The sequence below is a fragment of the Belonocnema kinseyi genome, chromosome 2 (assembly GCF_010883055.1).
Source record: "Belonocnema kinseyi isolate 2016_QV_RU_SX_M_011 chromosome 2, B_treatae_v1, whole genome shotgun sequence".
Taxonomy (NCBI): Eukaryota; Metazoa; Arthropoda; class Insecta; order Hymenoptera; family Cynipidae; genus Belonocnema; species Belonocnema kinseyi.
The window spans coordinates 28031664-28044346 of record NC_046658.1 but is presented as its reverse complement, the minus strand read 5'-3'; the positions used below and the strand labels follow the sequence as shown (position 1 = coordinate 28044346).

Sequence of the window (12683 nt, the reverse complement as noted above, 5' to 3'; positions counted from 1 at the left end):
CACCACGAACAACCACGAAGCCTTTCCGGCAGCGAGTGGAGGTTGGTGGTGGGGTGAAGGTCCCAAATCGCTTTTCGTGCAGTTATGACGATTCCCAAGGCTAAAACATGTGGCGTTTCAGTCGAACTCCCCTCTCTGGACAGGCCTGTCATAGATGAATCGTCAACTAAAAAAAAAATGAACTTTTAAGTAAGTAGTTGAACTTTTTATAAAAAGATGGCTTTCACAATATAGTTGAATTTTCAACAAAATAATTATATTTTCAACCAACTAATAGATTTTCATCTAAACTAAATGAATTGCGAGCAAAAAATATTATAATTCCCTTTTCAATCAAAAAATGAACTTTTACTCAAAAATATAGTTGGCTTTCCTCAATGAGTTTGTGTTGTAAATGTTAACAAAGTTCGTCACGACATTTTCAGTTATAACGCCCCCTCCCCCGTAACTAAACTCAATTTTTAGCCCCCCCCCCTCCCTCCCACTTCAAACTGGTAACGCAGTTTATGAAAAATAATGCCAGCCTATGTTTTTCTTTAGGGCTACAACACCACAGATTACACTTTCAAAACATAATGCTAGAATTTGAAAACTTCATACCAATTTCTTGTAAAATCTCTTTTCTTTCAATTTTTATTCGATTTTCTCGGCTTATTTTAAATTACATGCGGGAAAAAGATTTAAATCATCGTCTCGATTATTAAAACTGATTGACTCGGTTGTGCGTCCTTCGTGAACGTTATTTTCCCGTCCCCTGCAGAACCATTCTACGAGTACTCCTATTGTATTTACTTTTTTGAATAGCAAAGCATCCCTGCTTAAAATGACGGATAGAACCCAGATAAGAACCGGATGGAAGTTGGTTCTTATCTGGCGCTATTGGAATTAGACCCGGGTTTTGTCTCCGGTTTATACCCGGTCCTTGATCGAATTTTATCTGGATTGATATTTTTATCTCCGGCTTCTATATGGCTCTCATCCGGGACTTTCAAGATCTGTATCCGGTTTGTAGTCGAGATTGGACCTGGCTTATACCCGGCACTTGACTGGGTTCTATCTGGGAACAGATAACATCTACCGGATTTCCATATGGGTCTTATTCGGTTCCTTCAAACTTCTACCCGGTATTTAGGTGATTTCTATCCGAAACGTACCCGGATCTTGTCCCCGGTTCCCAGTAATAAATGCAGAATAGAGAAAAATTAATATTGTCAAATTTCAGTGCAAAAGTAAGGATGATTCTATTATTTTGAATTTTTAATTCCATCTGTCTAAAATGCCACTATAATAATAAGATACCTCCTAAATTTATTCACTTCTATTTCCATAGGGGCCGCCACACAGTTTCCTATTCTCCCAAAGAGAACGTGTTTTCAATATTTTTAATTCCTTTGAATTGTACCGGTAACACACCTCACAGAAATATTTTTTATTCCTCAGAAGTGGTCATATATTGCTTTTATTTAATTCCTTCTAATTAGTTCACAAAATGTGTATAATAACTTGTTTTAATTCCTTCATGCGGAATGCAAGTTCTAAAATTTTAATTCTAACCAATTCAACTCTGCCTCTCTAGAGTTAAAATTATTTAAATTCACACGTTTGAATAGATTTCTTTGGTGCATTTTTTAAGACGTTTAAATAAATTATTGAAATATTAATAAATATACATTTGAATATGTTTCGAATTTATAAGTTATCAAAAAATTTAATAATGAAAAACAGGTTAAATTAATGCTTTCGTTAAATTTTACTAAGTCGATAGAGAGGAATATGATTTGCACTTTTTCTGTTCCCGTTGTGGGATTTTTACCGGAGGAAAAATCGCGTATTCATAGGAATACAAATTCTTAATTTTTCTGAATTTAACGCTTATTATCGGGCTTATAGCCGGCCCATATACGGATTCCATCTGGATTGAATATTTACCTCCGGCTTCTATATGGCTCTCATCCGGCACCTTCAAGATTTCTATCCGGTTTGTAGTCGGGATTGGACCTGGTTTATACCCGGCACTTGACTGAGTTCTATCTGGGATCAGATAGCATCTACCGGATTTCTACATGGGTATTATACCGCGTTGACGAATTCTCTATTAAAAGGCAGGTTAAGAAAAACGTAAAATAGTTCTATTAAGTCTAAAATTCTAGCTTAAATACAGTCTATATCGAAGAAGTCTTGAAACTATAGAGAACAATTCTATAAAATGATAACCGATTTTTCACCGCAAAAAAATTAATCGTTTGTATTATTATATTATTGCCATTATATTCTAATACTGGTTCACATGTTTAAGTACACTATTGTTTACTATTATATTCTCGGCTAACCTAGCTTGAAGTATCAGAAACAAAATTTGAAATATAACGTACAGCCACTGCAAAAAAAAATTCAATTGCATTTAATTGGAAATGTTGAAATGAGCATTTTCAATTAAATGTAATTCGTAGAACTATTATTGAATATACCTCGATGGATTTGAATTGACGCAATTTATTTGAATCTTAAAGATGCAATTAATTGTATCTCGTCCTTAGGGAATGATGTCAATTGAATTGAATTGTCAGTTTTCAATTGAATGTAATAAAATATATACAAGTTAGTTGTGAATTTTCAATTCGAGGTTACATTTTTAAAGTATTACTAAACACATGAATAAAATAGGTTATATTGTTCTTTAATCAAACTTTATTTAAATCAAAGAAACGTGGGATGAGATAACGTATTTAATAACAATTTTTTCAGTTATCGCAATATCAATTTTAATTATAATTCCTTAGTATTTTGAGATCTTTTTTTATAATAATACAGATTGACAAATATTAAAAAGATCTTATATTAAAGAATGACACCGAGGCTAATTTTCGATGACATTAATACAGAAGATCGGTAAGACTCTCGATAACATACTTGTGATATTTTGAAATCAACTTTAATAATAATGTTGATATAAAAATATAGATAAGGTATTATATTAAAGAAATGCATGCAACAGGTTAATTTGCGTTTATACCAATACTGTAACTCGATAAGATACATCCATAATCCTCGATATTTTGAATAACATTAATGAACTGTGGTCCTGCGACTTTCCCGTCTGTGTACCTGGAGTTTACATTGTTTTTGCCGTTGTGAATTTCTCGATTGTCTGCGTTAACAGTGTCGTTTTATGAATCAAGTTCGTCCTCACCACTATTGTCAAAATTATTTTCGATTCCAATTTCCTCATCTGAGCTGCTGTAGGGGACATTTGTCACCACGCCATACTCGCTCTCGCTTTCCTCGATTTTGCTATGGCCCATGTCGCTATCTGCCATCACTTGATCATTCAAAGTGTCTCGGTTCTCGGTGTTGAGAAGCCCATCGTTCTGAACATCATCTAATGGGCCTTCGTCGTCTTCCGATCTTGTTTCGATGCTTCCGATGTCTTGTAGATCTTCCAGTGGGTCGTTGCCTTGAACATTTTCCAGTGGCTCATTTCCTTGAAAATCTTCCAATGTGCCATTGCTTTAAAAATCTTCTAATGGACCACCGCCTTGAACGTCACCCAACTGACCATGCTCTCGAATGTCTCCCAATGGACTTTGAGCATTTTCTGAAAGGTTATTTTCACCTTGGTCCTCACCTTGGTCATCGATGTAATAATCGGAAGGCTGTTTTTGGATGCTCTCTCTCTTCTCACCTGATATCGTGGAAAATATATTTTTAGTACATCTGACAGTATATAAACTATCCATTTTGAAATTGAGATGCAGTACGTACTTTGAATTCTTTTTAGGCTGGCAATTTTTTGCCCAATGTAGAATCTAGTTTTTTCAGCTTCTTTATCTGTTTCAGCTTCCGAATATTTTTTGTACTTTTGTAGCCACCATTTATACATTTCTGAAAAATGTTTTTTTTTTCAATTTGTCTATTTCAGAAAGAAAATCAACGCAAAATCCATAGTTTGAAAAAAATTCCACGAAAGCAGTTTAAAAAATAAAAAAAATAAAAGTAACCAAAACCTTACGCGCTAAACTAGCCCATTTTTATATTAAAGCAAGTCGACCCCTTTATTGAATAAGGTGTTTGTTCCGGATCTGCTTGAAGTAGGTGTTGGTTTGCAGCTTATATTATTTATTATTCAAATTTCAATTCAAATTCTTAGTTACATATAGTTATGCAAAATATTTTCAATTAGATGCTTCAATAAAAAAATAAAACTTTAATTCTAAAAAAGTTTGATCCCCTGCGTCAGTAGTGCGACTACAAAATTTCAAAAATAAAATACTTCCACAGACGAACGCATTTATCGAACAAGACATCTCCTTCAAGCTGATTTGGAAGCAATACCTTCTTTAAGCAATTTTGGAACCATCTCCTTCTTCAAACAGATCCGGAACGAACAGCTTATTCTAATTAAGCGTCGAAATAGAATCTTTATGAAAACTGTTTTAACAAAACAATGAGACTATGGAAGTTTAAAAAAATCTTTTAAAGAAATTGTTTGGGATCAATATAATTTTCATTTAGTGAGAGATGGAGGATTTTGAATTTTGCATTTTGATTACGTAATTGCATGTTATTCATATTTTGTTAAAATGTACAGGGTGGCCGTTTTAATCATAGAAATACTTTCTCGTTCAATTCTTGGTTCGCAAAAATTTTTCATGGTCAATATAATCAAAAAATTAAAATTCTAAAGCTTAACATTTTTCTATTTGAAGCAATAAAAAAAACTACAAATCAAAGCACTCAAAGTGGATCTCTTGAATTTTGAACTTTTAAAATTGAATTTTAAAGGTTGATAATTCAAAAATTTTGTATTCGAATGCTCAATAATTTATACGTATAACATGGAAGGTGCTAACAACTTTTAATTTAACAGTTTTTAATTAAATGCAGATAAGCTGTCAAATTTAGAATTTGTAACTTTTATAAATCATAAAGTTCAAAGATTCAGATTCAATTCCAAAAAGGTGAATTCATGTTATCATTTTAAATACTCTATAAATCAAAAAATCAATCAATGATCTTTCAAATTAAAATTTTTTTATTATTTTAAGGAGTTTCAAGCTAAAAACATTAAAAATTAAAATTTTCAAACTGAAGACTTCTTAAAGTAGAAGCTAAATCATTTTCATTTTTAATAGTTTAAACATCCTTGGAAAGCTTTAACATTTTATTTCAAAATCTTGAGGAATCTAGAAGTTGTTTTAAATATTTTCAGAATTTGTAAGTATCTTTTAAAATTAATTGAATTTTTCCTATAATTTTTAGAAAAACCTGCAAATTTTAAAAAGTTTCTTTAAACTTTTTATGTGCAAATGGCCAAAGCCTACATTAAAACAAAATGCAGATTTCTGCAGATTTTATACAAAAAATTCGAAGCTTTTCAAGAATTGTGAAACGTTTCAATTTTTTAGAAAATCCTGCCAATTTTAAAAAGTTTCTTTAAATTTTGTACGTGCAATTGGCAAAAGCCTACATTAAAACAAAATGCAGATTTCTGCACATTTTATACAAAAAAATTCGAAGCTTTTCAAGAATTCTGAAACGTTTCAATTTTTTAGAAACTCCTGCCAATTTAAAAAAATTTCCTTAAAATTTTCGAGATACTTTTTTAACATTTCTATAAATTTTGGGAAACCTTTTGAAATATTCTCTTGAAATAATTTTTCAAAATGAAAAATTATTTTCAATGTTTCTGGAAATCTTAAAATGATGTTTTTATTCTTTTGAAGCCTTTTAAAATTCTTAAAAAGCTTCTACAGTTTTTGTTCGAAATCTGAAAAAATCTACATTTTGTTTTAAATTAAGCTTTGGCTATTTGAACCGAAATTTTGGTCCAAATAGCCGAATTTTGTCGGTAAACACACTTCGTTTAAATTATTTGAAATCATTTCAACTTTTGAATTTATTTTTTATCCTTTCAAAACTTTTAAGTATCTCTTAAAATTAATCAAATTTTTTCTACAAATAATAGGTATTTAATTGTTGTTTGTACATCAAAATTCAACAGTTTCACTTACAGACTAAATTCGTATTCTTAATTAAAAAATTTCAGATTAAATGGGTGCTAAAATGAATATTTTATACCGAAACAATATTGTATATTCAATAAAAGTCTTCAATTAAGAATATATTATTATAAAGTTATTTTTAAGTTCAAAATAGTTTGTAGAGTGCAAATTAGACGTTTATATTTACTGAATGACTAAGACTTTTGAATTGAAACTGTTTAATTTTTTAACTTTGAAATCCATTTAAAAAATTATTCATTTATGTTTACAGTAGATAAAGTAAAATCAATTTTATCAAAAATTTCAAGTGCAAACGCTTTTAATTTTTTACGGTATAAGTCTTCAAGATAGCATTTTTAAATTTCTTAAATTCAAAAAATTACGCTTAAGGATGAAAATGGAAGAAGGAAAATTTTGTAAGTAGAAGATATTTTAAAAACTGTAGAAATCGAACTTGGACAAATTATCCTTCGAAAAATTAGTCAAATTTCCAGTCAAACAATAAATTCACTGTCATTTACCGATTTTCCTCGTCTAAAAAAATTTTTCATCATTTTCTGATGCAGTGGCCACACGTAATGTATTTTGGCTGATAATATTCACTTCTTCATGGAGGTTCTTTACCTTTGATAACCATAATCGTTTTGTTATCTAGACTTCCTGCAGGAGGTACTTTTGTTCCTTTGTTCAGATTACTGGCCCTGCCTGTCACATTTTCTCTTTTTTCAGTCTCCTGTCATTCTTGGTCTCAACTAGGTTCTTCTTCAAACTTCAAATCACATTTTTCAATGTTTCTATTTTTTCGCACAGCTTTTCCCTATCCACGTTTCTACTAGTACAAGCCTATGGAATTTTATACCTTAAGATCACAGTGTTACGAATAAGTATTATATCACATTCTAATTATCGATTTTTTTTTTAACTTTTATTATAACAAACAGTATTCACATAAAAACTAGAAATGGTTTGCTATTACAATTCAAAATAGTGCCTGTCAGAAATTAAAAAACTTGGAATGTTTACCTTTGTTTGAGGCCTTTGCATTTGAGCTGTAACTTTTGTGGGAATTACCTTTGGCAATCGTACAGGAACTTTTTCTCGTTCATTACTTTTTGGTAATGCAAGTACTGACTGTGTAGAGATGTTTTTTCCAGGAGGCTGATTGTTCTGCAAGAAATTATAGAACATAAATCAATTTACAGTAGCTAGTGCAGCAGTGTTCGTAGACATATAGTCACTTATTGACTATAAGAAGCCCTACTTGATGTCTATTCTTGGGCCGTACAGATTTTAAGACAGCAACTGGTTTCTCGGTTGTAGACGTCTTGAAACAAGTTTTCACATTTGAAATTAGTTTATTATCGGTAAAAACTTCCCAAATATCAGTTAATAAATGCTAGTTATAATAGAACTGAAATATGTGTCAATTTAAATGGTAAATAATGATAGATTATGATGCAGCGTACGCATAAATGATTGTGTCTTACTGTATACAAATCATTTTTGTTTGAACTTCCTTGAGCGAATTTTATAGCAAGATTTCTAACAGGCTTATATGTATTTCCCGCAAAAGTTCTTTTCTCATTTTTTTTTTTTTCGACTGTGAAACTTTTTTTTGCAAATATTGAAGCTCATCAATTTTTTTATTTATTATTGGAATTGTCATTTCATTTCTCTGTAAAACAGAAATAACAATGAATTGTGTTCCTTTCTGTTATCAAACCGAAAACAGACGGTCTAAAAGTCAGGATGTCTTACCACCCGAGAAAACAGGAAATTTTCCAAGAATTTTGTGCACGTTCAAACATATAGAAATTCATGAAACGATCTGAAAAATCTGGAGTCAAATTTTTTAATTCAGAATTTTTATAATTAACGCATTTCAAAATGAATTATTTTAAAGCAAAGCAACGCACGATATGAAAAAAGTCAAAAGAACAAAAACGTTTATTTTTATAGGCCCTACAAGATCATCGTACCAACTTTTTGATTTTTCGTGAAAAATCGAAAATTAAAAATTTGTTCGCACAAAAAGTCATTTTTAGTTTGAATCATAAAAAAATATAATCAAAAACATGAAAAGTTAAATTTTTTGAAAGCCAACAGGACGAAAAAGAAATTAAAAGGTCAAAGTTGTGGTAAGAAAGTGCGCACATTTGGACACTCTTATCAGAGAAGTTATTAGATTTGTGTAAAATTTGCCCCCCCCCCCCCCCCTCAGTTTTTGTTAAATGTCCACGTTTTGAGACGCCCTAAATCCGAAAAACAGGTTTTTACGAATGTGTCTATATGTCTGTCTGTCTCTCTGCTGTGAACACGATACATTTTGGAAAAATGAATCTATTAGATTGCGCTTTGGTACACTCGTTTAATGTCCTAAACTAAAGGTTAAGTCTGTTAGCCAGCCATTTTGGATGAAAACTCAAAAAGTGGGCATATTTTGAATATTTTTTAGACCACTTTTTTCAAAATTCAAAAATTCTCTGTACGGTTGTTCATAGTATTCGGAAAGGCGAACAATTTATCCTTATGACTTTTTTCGAAAAATTGAAAATTACCAGAGTTATAGCTTTTCCAAAATCCAAAAAAAAACAACTAAAATGAGCATTTTAGGCCAAATAACTCATGATACGAAAAGAAGTCAAGAGAAAAAAAAACGTTGCTTTTTAAAAGACCTACAATATTATGATAACAACTTTTTTAATTTGCTCGAAAAGTTGAAAATTCCAAATTTGATTGTACAAAAATTTTTGAAACCACATTTTTTCAAGATTTTAAAATTCTATGTACGATTGTTCATAGTACTCAGAGAGTCAAACAATTTATTCTCGTGACTTTTTTCTATAAAAAGAAAATTATCATAGTTAGAGCATTTTCAAAATCCAAAAAAGCAAACTAAAATCAGAGATGAGTTGGGAGATGGCTCATGTAATGGAATAAGAGACTACGTCAAAATTCAACTGCTAAAAGCGCCCTCTTGGTTTGTGGGTGAACTCCTCGGAGTTACTTCGCAGTTTTCGGCATTTTTCAGACGTTCCGCGTCGGTAATTGCTGAAGTTACAAAATGTTAAAAATGAGTTACCACCACAGTTACAATTACAGGAGTTACCATGAATGTAAATGATGTACTGCATATTTATTTACACTCGAATATTAAGTGCTTATTATATAATTATCCTAATGATTCACAATTATTAGTGAGTAGTTATATAATGAAAACTAATTATTTATTGTTTAAATTAAAATTTTTAATATTATGTCGTTACATAGCTATTTATATGCTATAAATCATAAATTATGACTTATAATTTTAATACATCACCGGAAAAAGTTTTATGTTCACCTATTTTTTAATGACTGAAAAGTTTTATTTAATTTAATTATGAAAACGCTAAACATTTTTCTCTTTAAAATGTTGAATGCTATCAAAATTCAAAATTCTGTATAAAATCAAGCAACGGATAAATCCAATTTGTCCATTTTATAAAGAATTTTGAGATTTCTTTAAAAACAAAAAAATAGTATATTGTCAATTATAATACCTTCAATTTTTCTCTGAAACGCAAAAATGAAGTAACTATTATAACATATGTTTATCAGTTACAGATTGTATTAATTAATATACAGTTTGTAGCTAAAATACATACATATTACATACATACAATATTTACAGACGTAATTTGACATAACCATACATGTAATATCTCGGATTTTTCAGTAGAACATTTTGAATGTTAGGGGGTAACATTTCACAAATGCCATCAAGTCGCGCTCAAACTCTCTTTTAACGAAAGAGAAGTCACAATTACAAATTTACAGTGGTGGATGTTTTGCGTCTTAATTTAAAAATGTTTACGCAAGAATGTGCGAAAATATAAAGACCGAGCGCGTAGCGCGAGGTAAATACATAATCGAGCGCGCAGCGCGAGATAAATGTACAACCGATTGTACCGAAATGTACACATTCTATGCGCATTTGAAATTTTTTCTTTTACCAAGGCGGGCCTAAAATCAGTGCATTAATTTTAGTACAATGGAAGTACTTGTATTTGCCTAAACATTTGATAAAAATGTTTAGTGTTGCACAATCATTTATTCTGCATCGTGAGAGGGTACCCACGCGAATCCGTGCACAAATAGAAGTTATGAAAGTAAAAATGATTATCGTGGTATTTTATTGAACTTTATTTCCAAATAAAATAATTGCAAGCAAAGTAGGTCTTCTTGATTGACAATTAAACTCTGTAGTTAAAAATTCAAATGCTATTTCCTTGAAAGTTCATGTATTTTGTTAACAATTCGCCTTGTTGGTCGAAAGAATGATTTATTCAACTGAAAATTCAACTAAACGCAGTTGATAATGAAGCTATTTTGTTAAAAGTTTAAAAACAATTAACGAATCCAGTTGAATATTTCTTCAATTCAGTTGAAAATTCATCTCGTTGATTAAAAATTTGATTATTTTGTTTAAAATGATTTTTTTAACTGAAAATGCAACTATTTCATTTTTGGTTTAAAATTTATATTTTTCACTTGAAATGAAACTATTTTATAAAAATTGTCGTTTCTGAGTTGAACATTCCTGTATTTTGTTGAAAATTCGTCTTCTTTGTACTCTCTAAATCTGAATCAGTATATGTGTAATTCAAATCACCGTATATACACTGCTGAAACAGTGAAATGTAACTGCTGATCAGTGAAATTTCACTGAATAACAGCTAAATTTCGCTGCTTTTACAGCGAATATACGCTTTTAGCCCCTTATTTTATTATTTCTGTAAACCTTTTGTGGTGTAAGCGTGACTCACGGAGCGTGGAAGCGAGTAATGTAAGGAAAGGGGTGTAGATCTTTAAGAGTTAAGCTTGATCTAGAATAATTCTCGATTTTTACATTCTCGTCAGAGAAGGTATTAGATTTCTGGAAAATTGGTTCGCCCAGTTTTTGTAAACTGTCCACGTTTTTAGACCCCCTGAATCCAAAAAACAGATTTTTACAATTGTGTTTGATGCCTAATTAACAATTAAGATTCTTTTGCGCATGTCAAATATAATTTAAAATACTTTTGCGTATACACGTCTCGCTTGAATAAATACAATTTTGTATGTCAGATCTTGAATTTTTCTTAATTTCATTATGCATATTAATGTTACATTTATCTAAACCTTGAAGTAAAAAACGTGATTAATGCAATTCTGTAGAAAATTCAGATCAAATTCAGATAGAAGAATTTCATTTTACCTTCATCCCGAAATACCTTAAAAATGCATTTTTTACGTTTCATTAATATTTAAAAAATATGAAAAGTACATTGTTAGATGAATTTACATTTTCATAATGAGAATAATAACTGGAAAATTCCAAACAAATGTGTGTTGATTAAAAAATTTCCATTCATTTATATTGAATTTATCGGAAAGTTCTTCCTTTAAAAAGAACAACTTCTGTAAATCATAATAAACGTGTTAAGAAAATTCGATAAGAACGGAAATAAATATTGAAGTTCACTCCCATCATGGAATACTCATCCCCAGTAATCTACCGAGAGTCCTAGACTCCTAGAGCAGTGGTCGGCAAATTTTTTGCTTAATTTCCAGGTATGGTCAGGCTCCACCCGACTAAATATTTTCTACTACTTTTCGGTCCATTCATGTGCCTTAGTGTGAGTGAGCTTACTCCAGCAAGGGTCTTTTGTCCACAGGAATGTCAAAGAAGGAAATTTTTAAACTTTTAATTTTTCAACTAGCGATTTGAAAATAGCATTATCAGCATCTACGACTTTTTCCGTTTCCAATGATATATTACTTGCCTAGAAAAGTTAATTATTTGAAGGAGTATAATATCAAGGAACATCAGCTTTACACTCAGTTTAATACTAAATACTTCTCAAATTGTCAAATTTTCTAGGCAAGTAATATATCATTGGAATCGGAAAAATTCGCAGATGCTGATAATGCTATTTCCAATCGCTAGTTAAAAAATTAAAAGTTTTAAAATTTCCTTACTTTGACATGCCTGTGGACAAAAGACCCTTGCTGCAGTAAGTTCACTCACACTAAGGTACATAAATAGACCGGAAAGTAGTAGGAAAAATGAAGTCGAGTGGAATCTGACCATACCTGAAAATTGAGCAAAAGTTTGCCGACCACTGTCCTAGAGACTTCCCGCCTATATTTCCACTATTAGTCGCTAGCGACTATTTACTTACAAAATACCGATTTGTTTTACGCCATTGGCATATTACAAATTTAGGATGGTTAATATTTCTTAATGAAGTTTTACATTCTTGATGTAATAATTACCATATGATTTTATTAAAAATGGTTAAAGATCTAGCACCTCAAAGTATGTCCATTCAAAAATGTGCACTAACTTATTTAAGTGCAATTGATTTTGACTTAAATTGACATTATTAAAACTTAACATGACATTATTAAAAGAACGGTTAAATGCCATAGAAATCGGAACAATTTCAGAGGTTTCGCAAAGACTTCGCATAGTTTAAAAAGATTTGATAAAGTCTTTTATTATTCGACAATTAAGATTTCAAAGATTTCTGGTCGATTAAAAAGACTGCATATACTTCAATTATTTTAAAAAGATTTCATGAAGGTTTTATTAATTTAAGAAATATCACCGAATATTTCAAAAGTATTTCAAATAATTTGCAAAGACTTTTAAAC

At 30.6% G+C, this 12683-nt stretch overlaps 2 protein-coding genes across 3 annotated transcripts in view; one reads left to right on the top strand and one right to left on the bottom strand.

The window, feature by feature from the left end:
* Window positions 1-12683, top strand: part of LOC117166989 — a 92893-nt gene that overhangs the window by 42916 nt on the left and 37294 nt on the right. The window lies entirely within an intron of this gene.
* The window catches only part of LOC117166990, a 17108-nt gene continuing 4508 nt past the window's right edge, over window positions 84-12683 (bottom strand). The window contains exons 2-5 of one of the 2 annotated variants that reach the window (XM_033351516.1): window positions 7026-7169; window positions 6627-6845; window positions 3763-3882; window positions 2838-3682 (exon numbers count right to left, since the gene is read on the bottom strand). In XM_033351516.1, the coding sequence (XP_033207407.1) occupies window positions 3510-3682; window positions 3763-3882; window positions 6627-6639 (306 nt within the window). In that variant the 5' untranslated portion in view covers window positions 6640-6845; window positions 7026-7169 and the 3' untranslated portion in view covers window positions 2838-3509. Of the gene's footprint in view, window positions 167-2837; window positions 3683-3762; window positions 3883-6626; window positions 6846-7025; window positions 7170-12683 lie in introns of those variants that run through there. The other variant, XM_033351515.1, reaches the window with a different exon arrangement.